This window comes from Asterias amurensis, chromosome 8, assembly GCF_032118995.1.
Source record: "Asterias amurensis chromosome 8, ASM3211899v1".
Classification (NCBI taxonomy): domain Eukaryota; kingdom Metazoa; phylum Echinodermata; class Asteroidea; order Forcipulatida; family Asteriidae; genus Asterias; species Asterias amurensis.
Genome location: NC_092655.1, coordinates 21,488,871 through 21,515,484, shown reverse-complemented (window position 1 = coordinate 21,515,484; position 26,614 = coordinate 21,488,871). Strand labels below are relative to the sequence as shown.

The 26,614-nt window shown below is 38.5% G+C and overlaps 2 protein-coding genes across 2 annotated transcripts in view; one reads left to right on the top strand and one right to left on the bottom strand.

Annotated features, from left to right (window-relative positions):
• LOC139940459 (ubiquitin domain-containing protein 2-like) overlaps positions 1 to 2,398 on the bottom strand; it is an 8,875-nt gene extending 6,477 nt beyond the window's left edge. The window contains exons 1-2 of the mRNA XM_071936721.1: positions 2,211 to 2,398; positions 57 to 293 (exon numbers count right to left, since the gene is read on the bottom strand). Coding sequence (XP_071792822.1) covers positions 57 to 293; positions 2,211 to 2,286 — 313 coding nt within the window. The 5' untranslated portion in view covers positions 2,287 to 2,398. The remainder of the gene's footprint in view (positions 1 to 56; positions 294 to 2,210) is intronic.
• On the top strand, positions 2,302 to 26,614 carry LOC139940457 (MMS19 nucleotide excision repair protein homolog). The gene is made up of 23 exons (XM_071936720.1): positions 2,302 to 2,344; positions 2,737 to 2,835; positions 3,783 to 3,831; positions 5,642 to 5,745; positions 6,993 to 7,078; positions 7,357 to 7,501; positions 8,393 to 8,518; positions 9,422 to 9,570; positions 11,164 to 11,316; positions 12,425 to 12,563; positions 12,924 to 13,078; positions 13,983 to 14,266; positions 14,461 to 14,558; positions 15,783 to 15,935; positions 16,580 to 16,835; positions 17,459 to 17,570; positions 18,401 to 18,599; positions 21,853 to 21,962; positions 22,544 to 22,787; positions 22,876 to 23,126; positions 23,923 to 23,982; positions 24,660 to 24,760; positions 25,071 to 26,614. The coding sequence occupies exons 2-23, from the start codon at positions 2,748 to 2,750 to the stop codon at positions 25,096 to 25,098; spliced, it is 3,090 nt and encodes a 1,029-aa protein (XP_071792821.1). The 5' UTR covers positions 2,302 to 2,344; positions 2,737 to 2,747; the 3' UTR covers positions 25,099 to 26,614.

The following is a 26,614-nucleotide window of genomic DNA, read 5'->3' as shown; positions in this document are numbered from 1 at the left end:
TGTCCGAAGATTGATTTTGAGTTAAGACATGTTGAAAAAAAACCCAAATTACTTACCATTAGGGCATGTTATATTAGCGCCATCAATAATTGCCTGAGCCAAAGTATGATCCCCTGACTCCATGGCCAGAGCTGCACCTTTAAGAGCATCCCAAATCTCTTTCCTTCCCTCATAGGCTGGTGCTGTCTCCCAGAATTCATCTCGTTTACTCCGTAGTTGACCATCTGTGAGAGGGACATCACTTTTCCACTTTGGGCTTTCTGGTTTTAAAGGCTGGTTTCGACCTAGGGGCACTGTAGCCAAATTAAACAATTTGTAGCTCATTATTATACATAATAATAATAATACTAACCAGTTTTTATAATCATTTAGCCTTCGAGAAAGACTCTGCTAGGGTCGAAACGTCAGGCCATTAACTATTTTTTGCAGTTTTTATAATAGCGCTTTTCCCACCTTAAGGGCATCTCAAAGGGCTTGCAACATTATTATCCCTGGTCACTGGGCCTTTAATCATTCCTTAAACCATCACAGTTCCTTGGTGAGTATACAGCCTTTGCAATAATTATGCGCTACTCGGCTAAATCAATCACAAGAACCATCTCTGCCCTCACAGGTACCCATTTCACCCTTGGTGGAGAGAAGCAATTATAGTTGAGTTTCTTAATCAGGGACACAAGTGTCATGACCGTGATTCGAACCCACACTCTGCTGAACAGAAGCACCAGGGCTTGAGTACGGTGCTCTTACAGGGGTCGAAATTAAGTGTATTCCATGGTAGTCAGCAGGGCTAGTAACCAATAATTTTTAGTAGCCCTGATTAGAATTTGGTAGCCCGAAAGACACATTATGTCTCGCGTCACAGCTCAAACTTTACAATACACCAATAACATAGTTCTTTATTGTTTGTGATGATGATTTTTGCATTATTTTTCCACTAGCCCGTCGGGCTATCAAACTGGAAAAATGAGTAGCCCGGCTGTAAATCTGGTAGTCCCGGGCTAGCGGGCTAGTGGCAATTTCGACCCCTGTCTTATCCACTCGGCCCTATATGATAACAATTATAAGTAGGAATTGAAACTTTGCATGGTGTGAGTACTAACAGGTGAACCCAACTACCAATAAATTTCCATGGCAGCCAGTACTTTTAAATGCAACATCCAGCAACAGAGTCCAGCATACTCCTGAAGACGATCCAAGCTAGTTGCGATAACGTAACCCTCCTCCTGACGGCGGAAGGTTACGAGCCAACCTCGAATGGTAAATGGAAATTTGGTCCAACACGTACAATTTCGACAGCTAGTCAACAGATTTGCTCCGTTTTTACCACTTTCGAAAATCATGACACAAGTTCTAGGAAAACAAACTAAATCCTGTAATTTTCCCTGGTTGAACCTGCCGCACCGCATGTTTTTGGACTTCCTGATATGTTCAATGCTTTATTTTTTGGTCACCAAGCACTGAACCGCAGGTACCACTCCAGCCTATTGGATTGACGAACTGCAGAGCTGCGACGGAGTTGGACTAAACCATTCTGCCTGTGAAAGGGGTGTTATGTAACCCTCTGGCCTGGCGGCCGTCGGGAGGAGGGTTACATTAGGTAGTTCTACCTAAGGCTAATCACCAGCTTTGACCAATGTTTACGTCTTTCAAAACTCATGACACCAACCAATTCTCTTTAGAACAGGGATTCCTTAACTAATTTGTCCTCCATGGGATGGTTGGAGGATGGCTAAAAACTTGGTCATAGCTTGTTGATCATGTTGATAATGATTGAATGATAGGGTGTTGTTTATGTTTTAAAAATTAAACTAGGGGTTATAAAATCAGGCCTGATACTTCACGGAGGCAACGGAGGCGATTGCCTCCGTTGCCCCTTATCATTGCCTTGGTGCCCATGAAATGCTCCAGTAGAAATTTACAATTTCCTCATAGGGTGCCCTTTGCCAAAAAGAAAATGCCTTGGTGCCCTTACCCTTTCAAAAACGAAGCATACAGGCCTGAGATAAGATTATATAATTTAATTATTTATTCAGCCAAAGTTAAGACCCCAAAACATTGTGCACCTTAAGCGCTCCGTAAACAAATGAATTAATCAAAAACAACACACAGCAGAGCAAAGGGCGAGGGCAGAATGATGATGATATTGCAATTTAACACAACAGCTGAAGATCCGAGGGGAAACTAAACAAAATCCGAAAATGATATCTCACTTGAACCGACTGTTCCATCGGCGGGGTCACCCCGAACGCTGGCCCCATCATGTCCAGCACTCCAGCAACCACCCATCTTCAACCTTCATGAGCTTACGAAGACCGAAGGCATAAAACAAAGGAATTTCACCAAGGTTTTTCCACCTTTCCAGTTTCAGTTATTTTGCCGGACTCTTGATGGCACTGTTCATGTGTAGTTACGACGTTAGTCTGGTGTTTGGTATTACACAGCACGGTAAAACAGGGAAATAAGAGGCGGAACCCATCCTACGGATTACGGCTTTGGCTGTTTATTTAGCTGCAATCTTTTGGTTATGGAGATTTGGCTAAGGCTCTGGCTTAAGAGTAGAACTTTATTACTATTTTGGTACAAAAATGTAGTGATACAGTTTCTTAGAAAGTAATTCAACAATTTAATTTTAAGCAACTAATGTGTAAAATAATAAATAAGTAAAGTTTATTTAACTTTATATACACAGTATTCTAAATTGGTGTTTTATTTTGTTTTTCTTTAACTGAACCATAGCATAATCCAAGATGGCTGCGTCCATGTGGATGGCAAAATTGGAAAACATCGTCAAAGGAGAGCAGCAAAATGACAGCGAAATAACAGAAATTTCAAATGGCAAGTATTATAAGTTTCATTGATAGATAGAATGGGCTTTGGGACTCAGTAAAAATACGTTGCTTCATAATGTACTGCTGCAATCCCCCCGCTGCATGCCCCCCCCCCCAAAAAAAAAAAGGGGATAACTTTCCGTATGGCGCCACCACTTTTTCACTCATTTTTACAAAAAGGGATATCTCATTGAGGTAAATTAGATCAGGCCTGATACTTCACGGAGGCAACGGAGGCGATTGCCTCCGTTGCCCCTTGCCATTGCCTTGGTGCCCTTGAAATGCTCCAGTAGAAATTTACAATTTCCTCATATAGGGCGCCCTTTACCAAGGAGAAAATGCCTTGGTGCCCTTGCCCTTTCAAAAACAAAGCATACAGGCCTGTTAGATACTATATTATTTCATATCGAATGAAAAAGTGGTGGCGCCATACGGAAACTTTTCCACGCCACACTAGCATTAGCAGCCATGGCATTGCTGCTGTCTCTGAACCCAACCAAACATTCATTAAACACACACAGAACGGGTGGTCAGGAGCTACTTCTACCAAGTTCTAACTTCTAGACACTAGTTTTAACGTAGCGAGTCTGTCAAAATGGCAGTTTTGTAAAACGTATCTCACTATCTGTTTGTGTGTGAAAAGTAGCTGTGAATAACTCGCGAATTGATAACGTTAACCTTGTCCAAATCGAACAAGGATTCAGTTTTCCAGAAGAATAAAGATAAATGAATCCATAGAAAACAAAATATCTTGGAAAAAGCTGCAGTAAAATTGTGAAAAATTAAGTTTACTTTTGCGTTTTTGCCTTGGGACCAGATATTGACGCATGTAAATTTAGCGAACGACACAGCCACGCGTGTGGTGAAACTACGAATTAGGGCAGGATACAGACAATTTGGAAAAACATTTCTATCCCATTCATAAATTAATTTGTTTCTGGTTTTTTTGTTTAGGAGTCTGCAATGGTGAACTGAAGCTGCTGGAGCTCATTGAACTGCTTGGGTAAGGCTGAACTGAAGTACCATTGTTGGTGAATGAAGGGTACATTAGATTCACAACATGTTGTGGATTATAATATAGAGCTAGTCATCAGGGAAGATTTTTCAGTAGTCCATATTCATTTATTTATTGTTTCAGCACCCCTAAGTTCTGACAACCCTTTCTTCTGACTCCCCTATATTTCAGCACGCCTATGTTTGAAAAAAAATTCTGTTTTAAATAATAAAGTATCTAATTTACCTCAATGAGACATGGTGTCGCCATACGGAAAGTTATCCCTATTTTCTGACAGCCCTATGTACGGACAACTCTATGTTCTGATAAACTGTTGTGATCTTCTGCACAATAGGAAGGGTTAGGGTTAGGGTTAGGGTTAGGAAAATACATTTTTGATGTTCGAACAAAGGTGTGTAACCGTGAAAATTTTTGGTGGGTTTGAATCCCATCCAAGTAACATGCCTGTGATATTTTTTGCTCAGGAAAAGAGTATACAGTGCTAACACACATCAATGTATGGGTAAAACCAAAATTAGTATTCTTATCCCAGATGCAAATTTAACATCTCTTATATTGTTGCCGTACCCGCTGCCAAAACATAGGATTCGAATTGCCTTTAGCTACCGGGCAACCTCAGTCGTCTAGTTGGTAAGACACTGCTCTAGAATTAGTGTAGTTGGTAATGTAGTTGGTAATAGGCCTGGGCGAATTATTGGAACATCCGGTTAATGGCGAATAGGTTTTCCTATCCCTAACCGCGAATGCCTTTTTTTTCTTAACCGGATATCCACATACAGCGCGAATAGCTATTTATAAACCGGATAGTTCTGTAATTACAACCAAGTAATCGCATATTCTTTTAATATCCAAATATCCGCGGATGTCGGGCGACAACTGATATGAATTTTTTGACTGAATCCTTATGAAACTTCTATTAAGACAGCATAAAACAGCATAAATAAAGTATTTAACTATGCTCACCTCCGTGAACATATAAAACAATGACATTTCTGACGTATTTTGTTCAAAGATTACGAAAGTTTTCCTTCACGTAGAGTCAATCACGATCAAAAGAAAAAGCAAATCGCCATCTTTAAATTAGATCCGGTTATTTTTATGAATGAACTGAGTGACACTGTTTAAAACTAATATCAATCCGCCCATACGATCTCATTCACAAACGAACAGCGCCCTTTAGCTGCAAAAAAATATAATAATAATAATAATAATAATAATAATAGCTAGCGGCGAAAAAACTATTTGAATATCCGGTTAATTTCAGATAGTTGGCCAGCAGTATCCGAATATCAAAATTTCACTATTCGCCCAGCACTAGTTGGTAAGACACTGCTCTAGAATTGCAAGGGTCGTGGGTTCGAATCCCACCCGAGTTACATGCATGTGATATTTTTTCACAGGACTCTGGGAAAGTACTGAGTATACAGTGCGAACACACATCGGTGTACTGGTAAAAACCAAAATTAATATTCTTTATCCCAGATGCAAATTTAACATCTCTTATACCGTTGCGGTACCAAAACATAGGATTCGAACTGCCTTTAGCTACCGGGCAACCTCGGTAGTCTAGTTACTAAGACACTGCTCTAGAATTGCAAGGGTCGTGGGTTCGAATCCCACCTGAGTAACATGCCTGTGATATTTTTTCACAGTACTCTGCAAAAAAACTGAGTATAGGCCTACAGTGCTAACACACATTGGTGTATGGGTAAAAACCATAATTATTATTCTTTATCCCCTATGCGAATTTTACATCTCTTTAATCTTTCCCATGTTATAAACACTTTTTGATCAACAGGCCGTACCTGACCAGCAAAGAAAATGACATCAGAGGAAGGGGTACATTGCTTCTGGCTAAAACAATTCATCAACTACCGAGGAATAAGCTATCAGCAGACGAGGGTAATACAATCTAGGGCCTGCAATTTTATGTTAATGTCTTAAAGACACTAGACACTATTGGTAATTGTCAAAGACTAGTCTTCACAGTTGGTGTATCTCAACATATGCATACAATTTGAGCTGAGTCAATCGTTCGTCGAAGTTGCGAGATATTAATGAAAGAAAAAAAACACCCTTATCGCACCATGGTCACACAAAGTTGTGTGCTTTCAGATGCTTGATTTCGAGATCTCAAATTCTAAATCTGAGGTTTTGGAATCAAATTTTTGGAAAGCTACTTCTTTCTCGAAAACTAGCTAACTTCAGAGGGACCACTGCCTTTAAGATTAAATCTTGAGAGTGTTCCCCACTCCCCCAACACTCTAAGAATTTTTTCAGCAACCAGAGTCTTTAAACTTACCATTATTTCAAACATAGACTCATTTTGGACCAGGGTCCATTTTCATAGACTTGTTAAACATTAAATTTAGTTAAGCACTGAACAATTTTACATCCACGTACAAAAATATATGGACCCATTTTCTCAGAACGATGTCATTTGATGGTTAAGATGTTGACAAATTTTGCTCTGGAAGGGTATAGAATACTATGGCAATAGGAGACTTTTGAGATGCTGGCAACATAATGGTCCTTTTTGTAGGTCTGAGCATAAGCAATAACTGTGAAAAAGGACCGTCTTAAGGCTGGTTTATAGTCGGTCGCGCGATAAAAATCTTGACACACGATCCTAAAAAACACAGTTTATAGTCATCGCTGAGGCCTTTAAATTGCACTGGTCGCGCGACCGATTATAAACCGGCCTTAAAAGTCTCCCATTGAAACTATTTTAGCGTGAGTTTAGAGACTTGTAATTTGTTCTCCACTCACGTATCTATTTGAAAATGAGTACAACATCAACAACAAAAATTCTCCCCTCTTTCTGGTCAACCACTAAACTGACGTTTATTTGTTTAGTATTTAATTCATCATAGTATTTACTGATGGTGGGTGAAGTAAAGACAAATTTACTACAGCGGGATTTGAACCAACAACATCTGGATTAACGTGCCGGAGCTCTACCAACTGAGCCATATAGCCCTATGTTAGCGGAAACCCAGTTGTTGGAGCGCCAATCTATTTGTCCGCAAGGTCATTGGTTCAAATTTCGCTGTAGTCAACTGTTCTTTATTTAACCCCAAATCACTTCAAATTTAACTAGTCAGTTTCCCTTGTGATTTATTAATTCATATTATTTACTCTTTATCCAGCTGGACTACTGACTGCATTTTTCTGTGACAGACTAAAGGACCACCACTCTGTAACACCCCACACCATTTATGGCATACTTTCATTGGTAAGAATTTAAGGATCAAGTTTAGCCAAATTCCATATCGTCGGCTTAGTGCTTAAAACTCATGCTTAGGGCTTAAAACTTATCTGCTTTTTGTGACTTTGCAAACATAGAGTTCCCTGCCAGAATACCATATGCTGCCATTATAGTGACCATGTCATTTCTTGCTTAGCGAAGAAATTTGCTAAGCAGAATTTCCTGCGCAACAGCTTGATGAAATTGGACCCTGCTTGAAACAATAGCTCTACTTGACGAAGATTATTGTTCTCATTTTCTCTCAGAGTACATTGAGTTCTTTACCGACTGGTGATGCAGTCAAGATCTGCACTAACGTCTTTAAGGAGGTTCAGGTTCAATCGCTGGTTCAGACTGACCGACAGTCTGTCTACTCAATCATCAATAATTTCCTGTATTCCAGGCTGGAAGGTAAGATTTAGATTTTGTATTTTTCTCAGCCACGCAACTTTTCAGCCGCTGAACTGATTTCCTCTGTTTCTTTTTATAACAGTGCCATAGAAAACCGAAAAACACAAAAGTTAATAGCGATCGACCATTTGCTCTTTTTTTTTGCAATTAGGAAGTTGCATGTCTGTCTTCTTGTGTCATTAAGCTTGAAGATCTTGCTTGTGTTAGGGTTGTGTTTGTTTTGTGTTTTTGTGTTAAGTTAAACACACTGGCCACTATTGGTTATTGTCAAAGACCAATCTTCTCGCTTAGTGTATCTCAACATATAAATAATAACAAACCTTTGAAATAGGAGCTCAAACGGTCATCGCAGTTGCGAGATAATAATGAAAGAAAAAAAAACCCTTGTCACACGAAGTTGTGTGCTTCTGATGCTTGATTTTGAGACCTCAAATTCTAAACTTGAGGTCTCAAAATCAAATTTGTGAAAAAATAACTTCTTTCTCAAAAACTACTTTACTTCAGAGGGAGCCGTTTCTCACAATGTTTTATACTATCAACAACTCCCCATTACTCGTTACCAAGTAAGGTTTAATGCTAATCATTATTTTGAGTAATAACCAATAGTGTCCACTGCCTTTAAACATGCACTGGCCTTGTATGGTTGCAGTTTCGCTGGCCAGGTGCTATAACTACTGGCCTTGCGTCTGTCAGGTTCAGTTATATTTTTAGCCCTGCAAATGATTCATTTTTTTCCTATTGAATGTTTTTCTATCTGGCGATCAGCAGCTCGACAGTGTTTTTTTTTTTTTTTTTCACAGGGCATTGCTAAGGTTCACGGTTCAGATAACAATCTTTATCTTTCCCAGCCCGAGTTTACCGCTCATATTTTTTCTGTTGTTTGGTTGTCAGAGTTACAGGAGCTGGGGTCAGAGTTCGTGTATGGTTTCATCCAGGTCATGGATGGTGAGAAAGATCCACGAAACCTCCTCACAGCGTTCCAGATTGTACAAACTCTTATTCAACATTTTCCTATCGGTAAGTTTTGCTCCTGGATTGTGAGGCAAAAGTCTGATTTTTGATTTATTTATTGACCATTAATGAAACCTTGTAGGACTTACAGGCATTTTTACAGAGTGAGTCAACTAACCGTTTTATTCATCATTCAAAACCACGGTAGATGATATTGAATGGTCAGACAGTAGGAGGATTGACTGTGTACTGTGTAGATTCATTCACAACATGATGTTATATTGTTATATTAGTGAATACAATTCAAAACCACAATGGGTGATAGTAAATGGTCCAACGGTAGGAGGGTTGACTGTACTGTGTAGATGCATTCACTTCATAATTTAATATTGCAAGCTGGAATAATTATTCAAAAACAATGTGGATGATACAATATCATATTACAGGTTGGCATAGTTAAAACTATAGTGGATGATATTGAATGGTTGGCAAAAGAAGTGTTGAATATTCTAGTGTAATTGTACATGTAGAAGTTGACATTACATGGGAGAAAATAAGTCAACAAAGAAATGACAAGTCTAGACCCATACTAACAGAGACAGTCTAATCATAAATTTGATAAGGGTTAAATCCTCAAGTGTAAGGAGAAGTGGACTTTTCACAGTAAAACAAATATAAGACAATGAAAAATGGCAAGTCTAGAACCATCCATACCAACTGTGAAGGTTTTTTTCATCCATACAAACTGTGAAGGTTTTTTCATAAACTTGTAGTCGAAAAAGCTGTACTTTTTTAGCATTATGCCTAATCTGTTTTAGGATAGCACATGTGCAGCCCCTCTTCTAAGCTACTACAGGGCAAACAATGCAAATTTCAGAGTGTTGTTGACCTTAGAAGCCCCCCCCCCCCCTTACAACACACTGACCATTCAAGTATATCGTACTTTATAACCTCTTCTCTTCATTCCAGGTATTTTCGCCGAGGAGTTATTTGAAGTGACGTCTTGCTACTTTCCGATTGATTTCCGTCCTCCACCCAACGACCCTCATGGAATATCCACAGACAGTCTCATTCAAGGACTCAGAGGGTGTCTGGCGGGTACTCCGAAGTTTGCAGAGGTAATATCCTGGCCTTTGACTCGTCAGAATTTCCCACAATTTCAAGAGTTCAGAATTTTCAGAGAGAGTTTCCTATTCCTTAAAACTTACTTTGAAGATGGGAACATACATGTACAAGCTAGTCAAGAAAGACAAACCTCAGTTGTTTTATTTGAAAGTGTGTTGACATTTTACAGATGGGCTCCTTTTACAGATGGGCTCATAGGTCTGATTGTAATCAGTAGAAATGGTTAAACAGAAGTTCAGTTTAAAGGCAGTGGACACTATGGTAGTTACTCAAAATAATTATAAGCATAAAACCTTACTTGGTAACGAGTAATGGGGAGAGGTTGATGGTACAAAACATTGTGAGAATTGGCTCCCTCTGAAGTGACATAGTTTTTGAGAAAGAAGTAATTTTCCACGAATTTGATTTAGAGACCTCAGATTTAGAATTTGAGGTTTCAAAATCAACCATCTAAAAGCACACAACTTCGTGTGACAAGGGTGATTTTCTTTCATAGTTATCTCGCAACTTTGACTAAAATTCAACTTTCAGCTAAAAATTTTCACAGGTTTGTTATTTTTTGCATATGTTAAGATACGCCAAGTGAGAAGACTGGTGAGAAAACTGGAGAAGACTTTGACAATTACCAATAGTGTAAAGTGTCTTTAACTGTTTAGGAAGATATACGTAAAGCACAACTCTTCTGTCTTTCTTCCTTGATAGCAATGTTCAGTTGTCTACCACCGGTTCTTTTCAGAACCAACACTACTCAAATAGATTGACACATGGCGCTACCCGAACCTCACCTGGGGCGGATTGCAATAAAATGGTCTAAGTAAGTGGTCTAAGACCAGTCAGTTATAGCCGGCTATCTGCCTTAGACGGTCTTAGCTTAGTCAGTCATTAAGCCTGTTGCAATAAGCCGGTCTTAGATAAGTCGGCAAAAAGTAATGCAGTACGAACAATGTCCCCATAAGCACTTCTGCAGGCACTGGCGGTATGGCATTGTTCGTATTGCTTTGGTTTGAATCATCGGATATCCAATCTGTGACTTGTATCATTTTTACTCTTGGGAACATAGTTTTTTACATGTACGATACAAAGTATCACCAATGGGTGTTATCTATTTCTAAAATAGAATTTCATCGTAGAGCTCTTTGTATCAAATCATCTGCAATTAACAAATGCAGCACCATCTTTAAAAACCAAAACAAAGACCGATTATAGCCAGCTCAGAGCAGGCTTAAAATTTAAGACTGGCTATAAATAAAGACCACGCTATTGCAATTGGTCTATAATTAAAGACTGTCTAAGCGCGTTTCAAGTTAGCTGGCTATAGCACATAGACCGGTTTAAGACCGCTTGGTGCAATCCGCCCCTGATTCAGGCCTAATACTTCACAGGGGGAGGCAATGGCGATTGCCTCCATGCCCCTGGTCATTGCCTTGGTGCCCTTCAAATGCTGCAGTAGAAATGTACAACTTGCTCATTGGGTGCTCTTAACCATGTAGTCATGCCTTGATGCCCTTCCAAAAACGAAGCATACATTATACTCCCACCATGCAAAGTTTCAAATCCTACTTCTTCCTTTTTTTGCTTGTCTGCAGTTCTGTCTACCGCTGCTGATGGAGAAGCTTGCCTCCGAGTTACAGAGTGCTAAGATAGATGCGTTTGAGACCCTAGCAGCGTGTGCTCCGGTGTATGGCGCTAAACACTTAAAGGACTACCTGGAAGCTGTGTGGTCTTACTGCAGGAAAGAGGTAAAAATATTCAAGATATCACTTGATAATCTTTAAAAAAGAATTTGGGCTGAACAAGAACATCGTGGTTCAGTGGTTAGACTGCAGGACTTAATTAAATTATATTAAAATTTCAACAAAAAACATAAACTACTTGGCCTTATTTCGTTTTTGTTTGACCCATATTTTGTGCGCAGCTAGTTTCTCCTTCTTGTTTTCTACTTTGGTTTATTTGTTTTGTTTTGATTGTTATCCTCCTATTTCAACAAAAAACATAAACTACTTGGCCTTATTTCGTTTTTGTTTGACCCATATCACTAATGATAAACACTTTTTTTAAAAGTTTGTTTGTTTTTTCGTATTTTTATTTAAGGACCCCACTGAATGAAGTCTAAATTATTGGCTTTTTGGAGCTATCTTTTTATAATTTTGTGCGCAGCTAGTTTCTCCTTCTTGTTTTCTACTTTGGTTTATTTGTTTTGATTGTTATCCTCCTGTTACTATGTTTATTATTTTGACATAGTCTTGCTGTATTCTATCCTTTTAAATTCCAATCCAATCAAATCACTTGCGTTGTGCCTTTGAAGATTTTCCCCTTTTTTTTTTCAACGGGCAGTTGCATGCCTGTTTGAAAACGAAGCATGCATGCCTGCAGGTGTGTATAGCACCTTGTACAGGCTTACAAAGTGATTTGGCGCAATCTGCACTCAACCGCGCTGGAAACATCAAGACAAACCGCTTCTCTTAAATACAAGTGCAGTGTGTTCTTGAAAAAGCATTACGTGCCATCCGAAGGACGAAGCAAATAAATTGTCAAGTGTCTTGCTCAAGTGTTAAGACCGGCACTCGAACCCACACTCTGCTGATCAGAAACACTAGAGCTTGAGTCTGGTGCCTTTGACTGCTCGGCTACGACACATCATATGATGATACATGTGTTCATTCATGTAAGTGCTGTTGCTAGGGAGGGGAGAGCTTTGCATGGTTGTGAAACGAGGATCCTTTCAAATGCTCGTGTTTATTTTCTTCACATGTTACAAAAATGCACGTTGGACAACAATTTTTCCGTTTGAGTGCATGGTTGATTACTTGTGTGAATTTTCCTATAAATCTATTTTACATCTCTTAGGCATTCCAGTCGTTCAGTGGTGAACTTGAACAAGCTGCTCTAGGGTCTCTTTGCTGCGTCGTGAAAGCTGTGTCTGATGACCGGTCAGAAGAGGGCGCTGTTTTCTCCCTGGATTATTTCCTGGACGAAATCCTTAAAGGTGTGTGTGGGCGTTCATTTTATCTTTTAAGTCTATGTCATTCTGATAAAGTATGTGATAGGAAAGCAAACTGAGTTGTTTGTCGACCCAGACTATTTTAAATTTGTTAACACATTTAAGAATGATTTAATCTTTGTTTTAGTTTTGTTTAAACCCCAGGTTGATGCTACATGTTCAAAACTTGTGAAAATAGAAAAGACTTTAACTTTAAGAGATTTGAGAGAATAAAACTAAGAAAAGGGTTTTAAAGTAAAAAAATGTATTCAAAATACATTGACACATTTTCTTTCAACTCCATTTTAAACCCTTGAAATTAAATTTAAGATATTGTTTTTTTTGTGTGTTTTTTTTCTTCTTTAGAATGTCAGAAGCACATCAATGAGCCAGACCTGAGATTCTTACATCCAAGTTGTCGTCTACTCCAAGCTGTCGCTAGTTCTACAGAAGCAGTTTGCAGCAAGATTCTATCCTACATTATTCCACTCTTACTGCAACAGTTTGATAAACACCTACAGGTAATTTATTATACACTGTAGAATGTAATCATTTGGGAGCCAAATTTCACGTAAAAATGATAGTAAGGGCATGCACGCTGAGTTGTCTAAAATGCACACAACGCTGTAACACTCATTTTAGACAGGCGCTCCAGAGTCGCGCCGAACCGAATTCTGAGTTATAAAGTACATGAAAAGTTTGCATCTGAAACAGTAAGGAGCGACTTGACGCGATAGAAGTCGGAACGACTTTGGAGCATTTTGGTTTCAGACATTTTAATCTTGTCATGAGCCGAGCCAATTCTAAATGTTATGTTGAGTTCGCCTGTCTGAAACCAAAATTTATTTGGGTCGACCTAGAGTTGCTTCTAATCTACTTGGCTCGGTGTGACTCTGGTGCGCATGTCTTAAAGCCATTGGACACTTTCGGTAAACAGTATTGTCCAAAGGCCCACACTTCGTGTATCACAACTTATATATAAAATAACAAACCTGTGAAAATTTAGGCTCAATCCGTCATCGGAGTCGGGAGAAAATAACGGGGAAAACCCACCCTTGTTTCCGCATGTTTCGCCGTGTCATGACATGTGTTTAAAATAAATCCGTAATTCTCGACAACGAGAATTGATAATTGTTTTAATGTTTTCTCGAAAAGTAAAGCATTTCATGGAACAATATTTCAAGAGAAGTCTTTCACCATTACCTTCTGTAAACCCTGTAAGTTATTTGTAAATCTGTGAACTTTTTTTTTTTCTGTTCCGAAAGTGTATTATGGCTTTAAACGGGTGTAAGACACACCCGGACAATGACTCAAAAAATGCTGCAACCAAAACTAAGTTGTTTTCTGCTCTGCAATTGTTTTCTGTCTAATCAAAAAGGTTTGAAACGTTCTGCCTAATATTCGTTCAAATTGACTTTTCCCCAGGCCAACATGCGGCAAAATATTCTCTCTGTGCTCCAAGCTTTCATCCGTGTCTCCATGCAATTTCCCTACAAAGATTTCCCCAATCCGGTGTCGCTCCACAAAGACAGAGCCCTGACTGTCTTCATATCAGTACTGTCGGAGACAAATAACTCTCTGAAATCGGTGGCAGCGGTGGGATTGGGTCTTCTTGTCGAGACCAAGGGCCTCCTAGCAGAGAGTGAAGTAGTTCTCATTGCTGACCACCTGACTAAGACTTTACTCTCCGAAGGTGACAAGGATTTAAGGTCAGTGTTTTCAAGGTTTTTAAATTTTCCCAATTTGTGATCTACCAGTGCCACTTTCATCAGTTAGGATTCTGGTTTCAATTATTTCTTCTTTGAACAGCTAAGGAGCTAGACTATATTCCTCATGACACATATGTAATTTGTTTAAAATAAATTTGACCTTAATATGTTTTCTTCTTTTTCTCGTTTACCAGACAGGAAAGTGAGAGGTCGTTGACCTACGTATCAACACATTACCCATCAGTTACTGAACAGACTGTCTTACCAGCATTGATAATGAATCTCAGTACAGGTAAAAACAACCCACCAAGTAAAATCACGAATTAAATTTTCATTCATAAATACCTCAAACAGTTTCACTATTCGCATTGGTGGAGAGCGCGTCATGTGTTTTTTTTAACGGTTGATAAAGACCAGCTGGAGATCTGTTTATAACCATTTTTTTTGTATACTGCGCGCTAGTCTTGGTGCAAGACAGTTCTCTTTCAAGCAATGCAGGCGCTGTCGGTGAGTAGCTCATGCTATGCGTAAAAGGAAAACGAGAAACGTCTTGCACCAAGACTACGCGCACGAACGGATCCGAAAACTGTCGTCTCAGTCATAACAATGCAACACACGGACGTACAGAGCTCAAGCACGTCGGAAAACGGATAAGGTGTACACACTTTATTTTTGACTTTATTACGCCTTTTAACCAAAAAGGCATTTTTAATTGGGAATAAAAGAGTAGTTACTTTTTAAACTGCCGTTTAAAACCTTGCGAGTCGTTGCCGTGCACTAAAAGCCCTCGCTTTCAGCTCGAACCTTTATCACAAGGCAACTGCCTTCGGCTCGGGCCTTTATTACAAGGCAAAGACCTTGCTGATTTTAAACAGTTGTTTAACAACTCGTTGCTACCCTTTAATTCCCTAATTTCTTTCCATGTATTCTGGTTGTGAAGCCAAGGACTCTCAGAAAAGAAAACTTAAAGGCACTGGCTACCTTTGATAATTATCAAAGACCAGTTTCCTCACTTGGTGTATCCCAACATGCATAAAATAACAAATCTGTGGAAATTTTGACTCAATTGGTCATTGAAGGTGCAAGACAAAAGTGAGAGAAAAACACCCTTGTTGCACAAATTTGTGTGCTTTCAGATGCATAAAAAAGGCTTCAAGCCTGAAGTATTTTAATATTTGAATGAGAAATTACCTCTTTCTCAAAAACTATGACACTTCAGAGGAAGCCGTTTCTCGGAATGTTTTATACTATCAACAGCTCTCAACATTGCTCGATACTAAGTAAGTTTTTATGCTAACAATTACTTTGAGTAATTACCAATAGTGTACACTGCCTTTAATCACTGTATTAGCCAGGAACCCAATGAAGAGAAGACAAGGAAGGAAGTTGTTCCAGTTTTAGATGTGGGAGGAAAACCCCATAAGTGAAAGGCGAGGAAAGATAACAAAATTGTCCTTTATTGAGAGGTCTTGATCGTCTGTAATCTAATCCTGGTTTTACTTTCTCCACCTTTTAGAACCAATGGAAGTAGGTTCAGGAGACAGCCAGAAAGTCCCAGCGGTATCCCATCATACAATTCTATCCAGTATGGCCGCCTTAGCAACCAAACCAATACTAGTGGAAAGTATCGTTGAGAAACTATTGAAGCATCTGGAGCTCCTCTGTACAGGTTTGTGACTGAATTCTTTCATTTTGCTGGAACCATCGTTGTTGTTTTTGTATTTGCGGAGCTCTCCCTGACGTTGCAGTAGCTTTCCTGAAAATAAACCAATATTTCCATGTTCTGATGTTCAAACCTGAAGACTTCCATGATTATGGAAGCTCTGTCCCCATTATGTTGAATGACTATGTGATTCTTAATATCTGATTGTTGTATAAAATTGTTATCTAAAAATCTCCCTGATGGCAAAATCCAAATGTGGTCAGCTCTGTAATTAAAGGGGTTGTGTGCATTCGATAATTGGAACCCACTGTTTGTTTCAATCCTGTATAGTTGTAGATATATACCATAAAAGTAGCATTTTTGAGATATTGCCGAAAAACTGGAGCGGTTTTGTTCAATAATTTGCAATTGGAATACTCAATTGCTTCTCAGAATCAAATTTGGGGGGATAAAAAGTTATATCTTTTTCCATAAGAGCAGGACTTCAAAGTGAAAAGTTTCTCAACATGCTTATACTATCCAAAGCTGTGGTACTTCTTACCTAGTAAGTTTGTATTGCCATTAATTTCCAGAGTCATTTCCAAACGTATACATGCACCTTCCCTTTGATGAACGTAGGCTTTTAATTTGAAATTGTTGTTCTATTACAGCTAACGATGCATCCAAAACTGATGAATGCGTTGCTACGTGTCAAAGTCTCCTAAGTATCGTCACAAAGACCAGAACGGATCCAACGAATCTCCAGTTTCTCTATCAACATCTCCTGCCGGCACTACTCAGCAGATCGGTTATAGCTGCCTGCAGAGAGGGGTCAGAGGTCAAATGCACCCAGATGCTTTGTAATGAAGAGGTCGTTGTACTTGTAGCGGCCATTGTTAGGAACGCTGTCCAGTTTCTGGAAGCAAGGTATGTTACGGTTGGCTTGTATATGAAGCGCTCACATCTCACCAAGGTGACCCTGGTTCGATACCCGGCCAGGGCCATATGTGACTTGAGTTGTGCGTTTGTTCTCTTTTGTGCCACGAGGGTTTTTCCATACCATCCGGTTTTTCTCCCTAAAAAAAAAAATCAAAAACTTTCGATCTCTGGCTGTGCTCCGTGGTCATAATGGGTTGATGTGGCTGGCTGCCAAAGTGGCTTTTGCATGCCTGCTTCTCAAACACGATGTAGCGGCGTCCTTCGCAATTCAGCTTTTAGCTGCGAGTAAGGATGATTAGCCTCCCTCACTTTATCACTGACTTTATCACCTGTCAATTTAGGTTGTGTACCAAAACGCCCTCAACGGCCACAAACGACTACACTTCCACTGAGCCTAAAAGTCAAAGTGAAGGTCATGATCTGAAGTGACATTTTCAAATGTTTCCCATTTTAACATGGTATCTATGTTTCCAAACCAAAACTTAATTGCTGTCTTATGTTATTTGGCCGTGGCCTTTGGCTCTGTCCGGACGCTTAAGACCTTGTTGCCTACTTTTTTATTTCCTGATAAATTTATCATTTAAAATGTGATTATAATGATTATGTTTCAGTTCAGCTTCAGAACTTTGCCATCAGTACATCGAGATCTTTCACAGACAGAATCTCAGCAGTTTACAGCAAACAGACAGTTTACCGGCTGACGTTGTGTTTAATCCATTACAGGTTAGCTCAAATATTATTATACAAATATAACATAGTTTGAGGGTGACTAGTATACACATATTGACTGGCAATGAGGAAACTAGTGTACGTCTATTTCCCTGCGAGGGAATTTGAGTGACCAGAGGCCCGAGGGGGAATAGACGTACACTAGTTACCGAATTATGCCAGTCAATATGTGTTTTAAAACACAGCTCGGTCTTAAATGTGAAATAAGAACAGAAATCTGGAAAAGAAAGGAAGTTTTGTAGTTGCTGTTCACGGTTCAAGGCAAGAGAGGGCGCTGTAACCGGGCACTATTTTTAAAGACTAGTGCCCGCTCGGGAACTAGTTCCCGCAAAACACTAGACTATATTAGTTCATCCCACGTGACAGTGTTTCAGCCAACCAGAATACAGAAAAAGCAAGAGGTGTGTTATAATTGATATTAGCTCCCCAAGGTATTGGAAGTTGACAAGTTTGCCAATACTGAGGGGAGCTCATATCGACTAGTCACCCGAAATAAACCATGTTATATTTGTTGTACTATACTTCATACATTAACATACTCGGTTGTTTGTAGCAAGGGAAAATGATGACTGTGAAATCAAATGCACCATGATAAGTTTGTTCATGTGTCGGATGTCGCTAGAGCTAGAGGCAGTTGCCTCCATTCCCCTGGTCATTGCCTAGGTGCCCTTGAAATGCTCCAGTAGATGTTTACAATTTTTTCATAGAGTGCCCTTTACCAAGGGGAAAATGCCTTGGTGCCCTTGCCCTTTCAAAAACGAACCATACAGACCTGTACTATTTCTTTGTAGTTTATTCTTATATACAATAATGTATACTTGCAGATTAACTCGCCAGAGCCTCAACACCAGCTGGTCATTTTACTGACCGCTTGTATCTGTTCTGTCCGGAGAGAAGTGACCATTCCAGACCAGTCTGAGGTCTTAACAAAGTTACTTCAGATGGCCACAGGATGTGACTGCGAAGTCATAAGGTCAACTGCTGCTAAGTGTTTAGCTGGACTTGTCAACAAACACACTGCAGGTAAATGTCTTAATCATTGTTATTAGAATATTATTGGGTTTTACCCTTACATTGATGTATGTAAGCACTTTATACTTGGTACTTTCCCGAGTTCTGTGTGAAAAAATCACAGGCATATTACTTGGGTGGGACGAGTGTTGTAGCCACAGTGGGCGGTGAGGGGCGGGCCTGCCCAGAAATGACAAATTTCGTCCAGCACTCTGAGCAAAACACACTGTGCTGCCCAGCATAGATTTCTCCTAGATATGATGGCCCCATATATCTGAGCATGAATAATTTTTTTTGAACGGCTTACCCTAAGTGGACTAAAATGGATTTAGAGCTGCTACTAAAATTGGTCTAGCTACGACACTGGGTTGGATGATCTAGAGCAGACGTCTTACCACCAACCATTGTGATCAGCTCAGAACGTCTATGAAAATTCTTCCACCCATTACTCTTGTGGTTTTTGATTCAATTCTTTCAAACTCGAAAACCTTACTCTGTGTTATTTTAATTTTGTTTTACATCATTTTAAATTGTAAATAGCAAAACAGGGAGACGGCCAACATTAGGGCGCCGGTGTGGCAGGAGATTCTGTATCCCCATACGGTGAACTGTGTACAAACTTCTTCTGATAGCGCCCTCTATTGAACAATCCTCCAGCCCTTGTTTATTTCCCGTATGGGGGGACAGAATCTACAGGGGGCAGATTTCCCTAGGACACCGGCACATGAATCTTGAGGAAGCCGATTTAAGTCCCACTCTCGTAAATCTGTCCTTGTTCAGCCCAAAATTTGTTTATTTGTAAGTGCTATCAAGATTCTGTTTTTTTGTGTCATTTAACTTTATACTTGTATTGACCTTGTTTTGCCCATAACTGTTTTGCTTTGTGTCATTTCCATTTTGTTGAAAACAATAATTGTATTCTGTAACTTTGTGGAGCTGTAATTTTACAGCTGCCTTTATATTCACTTAAATCTTGTATATTTTCATTGCTTTTGTCATTTCTGATTACCTATTTTCTCATTTTTCCCCTTGTTGCCATTGTTGTTTTGATAGTGTTATGGTGTTATCACTTTAAGTCAATCAAATATTGTGATTAAATTGATTTTTGATGATTGCTGGCTTAACTCGAGGGCCGCATGCATGTTGCAAAGCTTCAATACGAAGTGTGGACCTCAGAACCACTGAGGTCCACATAATGTAGAGACCTAAAACATTCTGTGGACTTCCACACATCCACACAGTAAACTATTACAGTGTTGAAGAATGGTATTTTCCTTACGTTACACGGGTGGATTCCACAAAGAGTTAAGACTTAAACTTAGGACTAGCCTTAATTTTTTAATATCTCCTAGGACTAGTCCTAACTCTTTGTGAAAGCGACCACAGAACAAAAGAATGTCCACACACACAGTTACTGTAACACAGAGCTGTGTGCATTGGCGTGTGTATGAAATTTATTTAAGAAAATAATATTTTGTTCTGGAATGAAAACAATAATGAGTAAAGATTAACATAATGATTACTTTTAGGCTTAAAGATCAGTCACAGTTTGATCATAATAAAGTGAATAGCTGTAAAGTTAAGTACCGGAGGCCAATTCTAGTTCTATTTATCTGTCTTTTTGTAACTTCAATCTGTATTTCTTACTCAACTGACAAACCATTTACCCATTGCAAACATTACATCTCTATTACTTACATGATGTATTTCTTACTCAACTGACAAACCATTTACCCATTGCAAACATTACATCTCTATTACTTACATGATGTATTTCTTACTCAACTGACAAACCATTTACCCATTGCAAACATTACATCTCTATTACTTACATGATGTATTTCTTACTCAACTGACAAACCATTTACCCATTGCAAACATTACATCTCTATTACTTACATGATGTATTTCTTACTCAACTGACAAACCATTTACCCATTGCAAACATTACATCTCTATTACTTACATGATGTATTTCTTACTCAACTGACAAACCATTTACCCATTGCAAAAATTACATCTCTATTACTTACATGATGTATTTCTTACTCAACTGACAAACCATTTACCCATTGCAAACATTACATCTCTATTACTTACATGATGTATTTCTTACTCAACTGACAAACCATTTACCCATTGCAAAAATTACATCTCTATTACTTACATGATGTATTTCTTACTCAACTGACAAACCATTTACCCATTGCAAAAATTACATCTCTATTACTTACATGATGTATTTCTTACTCAACTGACAAACCATTTACCCATTGCAAAAATTACATCTCTATTACTTACATGATGTATTTCTTACTCAACTGACAAACCATTTACCCATTGCAAAAATTACATCTCTATTACTTACATGAAAACAATATTTACAGTATTTAACAATTTTGATATTAAAAGTTATGTATTACTATTAAACCTATCCCAGTTAGGCCTAGTGGTAAATACAAATAGTGTTTTTGAAATGATATCTGATTCTGGAAGATTATTCTTTAATTCAATTATCTATTTTTTTAGAACATATTCTTAGTTAAAAAGTATGTCTTGATAAGAAAGTTTGTTCATTTAAGATAAACCTTTTAGGCTGTGCATGGTGTAAGATTACTGAGTAGGCCTAGGTAAGGTATAAGTACTTGTAAAGTTTGCGGTGACACCATGTAAGAAAACGCATGTGCGAGTAGTGGTGGCTTTGACCGTCTTAAAGACATTGGACACCATTGGTAATTGTCAAATACTAGTCTTCACAGTTGGTGTATCTCAACATATGCATAAAATAACAAACCTGTGAAAATTTGAGCTAAGTCGATCGCCGAGGTTGCGAGATAATAATGAAAGAAACAAACACCCTTGTCACATGAAGCTGTATACTTTCAGATGCTCGATTTCGAGACCTCAAAATCTGAGGTCTCGAAATCAAAATCGAGGAAAATTACTCTTTCTCGAAAACTACTCCACTTCGGAGGGAGCCGTTTCTCACAATGTCTTATACTATATCAACCTCCCCCATTACTTGTAATCAAGAATGGTTTTATGATAATAATTATTTTGAGTAACTATCAATAGTGTCCACTGCCTTTAAGATCTTCTCCAGAAGTTGGTCAGAGCACAGTTGGTCTCCTGACAGTTGGTCAGAAACCGGCTCTGCTCAGAGCCACCACTACTCACACAAGAGATTTCTTACATGGTGTCACTGCAAACCTTACCTTTATACTTCGATCATTTATTCCTGATATTTTTGTTTTACTTTCTTTAGGAGCAGATTTAGATCAGACCATTCAGGTTTGTAAGAAGCACATCTTATCCAAACTCAATCAGCTTGGCGATGAAGACTGCAGACAAAGAGCACTTGGTGCATGGATTTGGGTAAACAATAGTTGTCTGTTTTTTGCAAAAGTGAGATTTGAAATTTGGTTAATTTTTCTCACATTTGCGCAGTTGGTTTATTTGTTAGCACCTCACACTAGAGTTTTGAAGCGCCTAAAGGCATTGGACACGTTTGGTAATTGTATAAAAACAATTCCCACTTGGTGCATCCCAACATATGCATAAAACGACAAATCAGTGAAAATTTGGACTCAATTGGTCGTTGAAGTTGCAAGAGAATAAGGAAAGAAAACACACCCTTGTTGCACAAATTTGTGTGCTTTCAGCTGCCTAATAAAAGACTTCAGGTCTAAAGTCTGTTAATATTTGAGTGATAAAATTACCTCTTTCTCAAAAACTACATTACTTCAGAGGGAGCCATTTCTCATGTTTTATAGCTCTCAATTGCCCCTTAGCAAGTAAGTTGTAATGCTAGCAACTATTTTAAGTAATTATCAATAGTGTCCAGTGCATTTAATGGATTGTAGTTCTGATATATGGAAAGTAAACATACATGTTATACAAACCTCATCCAAATATTTTGGAATGATTTGATAATTTCCTTTTCCTTTCACGAACAGCTCTCAAAGTCACTTTTGTTGAGATCGCATCCAGCCTTCAAGGAGTTTGCGGCACATCTTATTGATTTATTTGAGGATGACGTTTTGGGTCTCACTGCAGCCAAGGGGTTCTTTGTAATCTTGGATGAGACTGAAGACGTCTTAAATTTGGCTTCTCATGCTGATGTGAAGCTCATGTACAGACAACGATTCTTTCTTTATCTGCTACCAAACATTATTGATGGACATGGAAAGACGACCCCAGGTAAAAGTTTTATTTCAATCATAAACCTGATAACTAATGTTTTGTTTAAGTCAGAAAACTTTATTTGGTGTCTATATTTTCATTCCAGAAAAGAAAACAAATTATCTCCAAGCCCTCTCAAATCTCCTTCATTTCGTCCCGCGTCAAGTCCTGCTCAGTGAACTACCCCCTCTTATGCCACTTCTTGTCCAGTCTCTACGCCAAGAGAACGGGGCCCTCTGTCTGTCAGTTTTAGAGAGGTTAGAGACGCTAACCCACGATGCGCCTAGCATCATATCGGAGTATGTGAATTCTTTACTGCCTGAGCTTTTGAGACTTGCTGGAGATAAAGCATCTATGGTAAGTGGTATGGAAACATTGTCTGCTTACCAAGTATGTTTTTATGCTGATATATATTTTTAGTCATAGTCAATTGCGCGATGAAGGGGGATGGAAGTCTTGACGCGCGATCATAAAAAGACAGTTTTTAGGCCTCGGCGATGACTATAAACTGTGTCATGATTCAAGATTTCCATTGCGCGGGCGACCGTCTATACACATATACACAGGCCTTTAGTGTTCGGTGCCTATAAGTAGAAACTTTTGCTAAACATTTGTCTGCTAAGCAGACATTTTTCATGTGACATGGTAGTTATATTCTTATAGACCTTATGCATATGACGTCATTTCAGTAGGGCGCCCTCACCTAGAGGTCAAAAGGAGGTTGTTCATTGGCCAATACTGTGCGTCGTGCGTACAAATCTGTGCGTCTCGATTGTTTCGTCACTGTTTTTCCTCTAAGATGGCGGCTGGATGACGCCAATGCATAAGGTCTATTCTGGTAGGCATAATTTTGTTGTGCTTAGCTACTTTTTGTGCTTAAGCAGCTTTATGAATTGGACCATGGTCTTAAAGTGTGTCATTCAATGTGTCATTCAGACGATGCAGAGCATCGAATGATAGCCCGCCAAACACATTGGTCTCCCGTTGCAGGCCAGAGTCTCAGCACAAGGTGTCCACAAAGGTGGTTTGTGGTCTGCCACAGGAACGATATCCTTGAGTAGGGGTCCATAGCACAAGCTTGCTCAGACGATGTTTGGGCTACTCCATTTTTTGAAACAACTATAATTTATCTTTCTTCTTTTTGTTGTTGCAGAAAGTGAGAATATCTGCCCTGCGGTGTATTGGTGAAATTACGACTCTTCCACATCACATAGTGAGTTACATGGGTTGGGGTTTGTGGGTGCAGTAATCAGTAAGAAATTGCCAAAAATGAATACAAAAGCTTTGTTTCTTAAACACTACTTGAGTCAGGACACTTGCCCAATAGTGCTAAGTCATTCGGATGGGATGCTGTTTCTTGTTTACCTTTAAATCATTAGGTACCCTTCGTTTACTGGTACTGATTTCTTTACTAGTGTTGAGATAGTTGTGTGTGGTGCACTTAAAAGGATTGGATTAATAGATGTTAAATTTGCATCGGGGATAAAGAATATTAATTCTTTTTTCGGTTTTTACCCATATACACCAACGTGTGTTGCACTGTATACTCAGTAATTTCCCGAGTCCTGTGAAAAAAAAAATACAGGCATTTTTACTCGGGTGGGATTCGAACCCACGACCTTTGCAATTCTAGAGCAGTGTCTTACCAACTAGACCACCGAGATTGCCCGGTAGCTAGAGGCAGTTGGAATCCTAGGACTAGATTAGAAAAGTCGCTCACTCACAAATTTATTTTTCCATTACTATTCAATATGTTTTTAAACCATCTGGCTTCAGAATCCCTCATAATTTTATTTTATGAACTCTAATACTGACATCTTTTTCATGTATCATACTTTTTTCCAGATTCAGACCTTTTACAATAACGTTTCCACTCTTTTTTCCCTGTAGATTTTTCCTTATCAATCTCAGGTTATCCGAGGTCTTGTACCCCGACTCGATGATAAGAAAAGGGTTGTCAGAAAAGAAGCAGTCAGGTCAAGGAATTTATGGTAAGAATGAACTACTCCACTTCAGAGGGAGCCGTTTCTCCAAATGTTTTATACTACCAACCTCTCCCCATTACTCGTTACCAAGTAAGGTTTTATGCTAATAATTATTTTGAGTCATTACCAATAGTGTCCACTGCCTTTAAAAAACATTTTCAGCAATCTGATTTTGAAATGAATTTGAGTAACTTGAAATTAAAAATCCTTCATAACAAATCTAATGAATAAAGTAATGAAAAGAACAAGTTAAAGGGGTCTGTCTTCAAAAATGAATTCCCTTCTGATAATTTTTGTTCTCTTTCTTTTTCTGTAGGATGATGCTTGGCTCAGAAAGCAAGTAAACAACACAAGTTTTTCTGCATTTGCCCGGTCCAGAGTGGCTACTCCACAAACAAATTAAAAACAAATGAGCTGCTGAAATATATTTTTACCATTTTGTAGCTTGGTAATAAAATAATTTTCATTTAAAGCCATCATACACTTTCGGAACATACAAACAAAAAATCAAAGTTCACAGATTTACAAATAACTTACAGAGTTTACAGAAAGTAATGGTGAAATATCTTGAAATATTATTCCATGAAATGCTTTACTTTTTGAGAAAACATTGAAACAATTATCAATTTTCGGTATCGAGAATTATGGATTTATTTTAAACACATGTCATGACATAGCGAACAAGTGGAAACAAGGGTGGGTTGTCTCGTTATCTTGTCCCGACTCCGATGACCAATTGAGCCTAAATTTTCACCAGTTTGTTATTTTATGTGTAAGTTGTGATAAACGAAGTGTGGGCCTTAGACAACACTGTTTACCGAAAGTGTCCAATGGCTTAATTTGTTTGTTAACAAAAGGAATGTCTTGATGATGCTTCTACTCACAATTAACTGTTTTTCTGTTTTTAAAAACATCATGATTGGCTGCCCCTAAAAACAGAAATCTGACCTCATAGCAGAGGTCAGTTGGTCCAGAGGAAATTTATTTACATGTTTCAACCGGAAATGTGTGAAGTCATGCTCTCTGGTTGCATTTTTCAATTGACTTCTAGTTTTATTAGTTAATGATGATGATGATTCACAGCATCCGTTGGGCGCCATAAACCTTATTTAAAAACATTCAAATGTCCTTCCACCACTAAAGTTAGCATTTAAATTTTCGAACCAACAACTGTCACAATCCAAAGTTAATTAGTAATTTCATGAAATGGCCTAACAATTTTTTTTTTAAGAGTGAAGCAACTGACAGCAAATTGCTTTTTGGGAAAGAGTGTCCAGTTTATGATATTAATCAATATGAATATTATGTGTATCGAATCTGATTATGCATACGAATTTGCATATTAAAATATATACATGTATCAAGGTCAACAATGGATCTCAAGGTCAACATGTTTATCATATAGGAAGTTGTTTATTTACACTTTCTTGAGGAGAGACAATTGTTTGTTTATTTATTAGGTAAACATTCCATTGCTGTTTCATCACACTTAGTGCTAAATTAACCAGCATTGTACTTGTTACTTGGCTCAAAGTGTTGGAGACAGTAAACCGATGAAAGACCCACTTGTGTCTCTGAATTGACCATTTGTATTTGTTCACATTTCTGCAGCTATTTCTTGAACAAAATCCCACCTCTGTTCCTGAATTGAGCGTTTGCATTTGTTCAGCATTTCTGCAGCAAGTTCTTTAAAATTTGCTCACTTCTGTCTCTAAATTGAGCATTAGTCGTTCTTTGACAGCTCAAATTACAATTTGGGTTGTTCATACGTACATGTGTATCTTAGTGTACAATGCAACTATAATTTATACAAAATATAAAAAATAAATAATAAATAAATCACCATCTGGAAATGTTTAT

Coding starts and splice junctions, on each gene's coding strand:
- LOC139940457 (XM_071936720.1), top strand. CDS start 2,748: ATGGCTGCGTCCATGTGGATGGCAAAATTGGAAAACATCGTCAAAGGA. Junction 3,832..5,641: donor GAGCTCATTGAACTGCTTGG/GTAAGGCTGAAC, acceptor TTTGATCAACAG/GCCGTACCTGACCAGCAAAG. Junction 22,788..22,875: donor ACATGGAAAGACGACCCCAG/GTAAAAGTTTTA, acceptor TTTTCATTCCAG/AAAAGAAAACAAATTATCTC.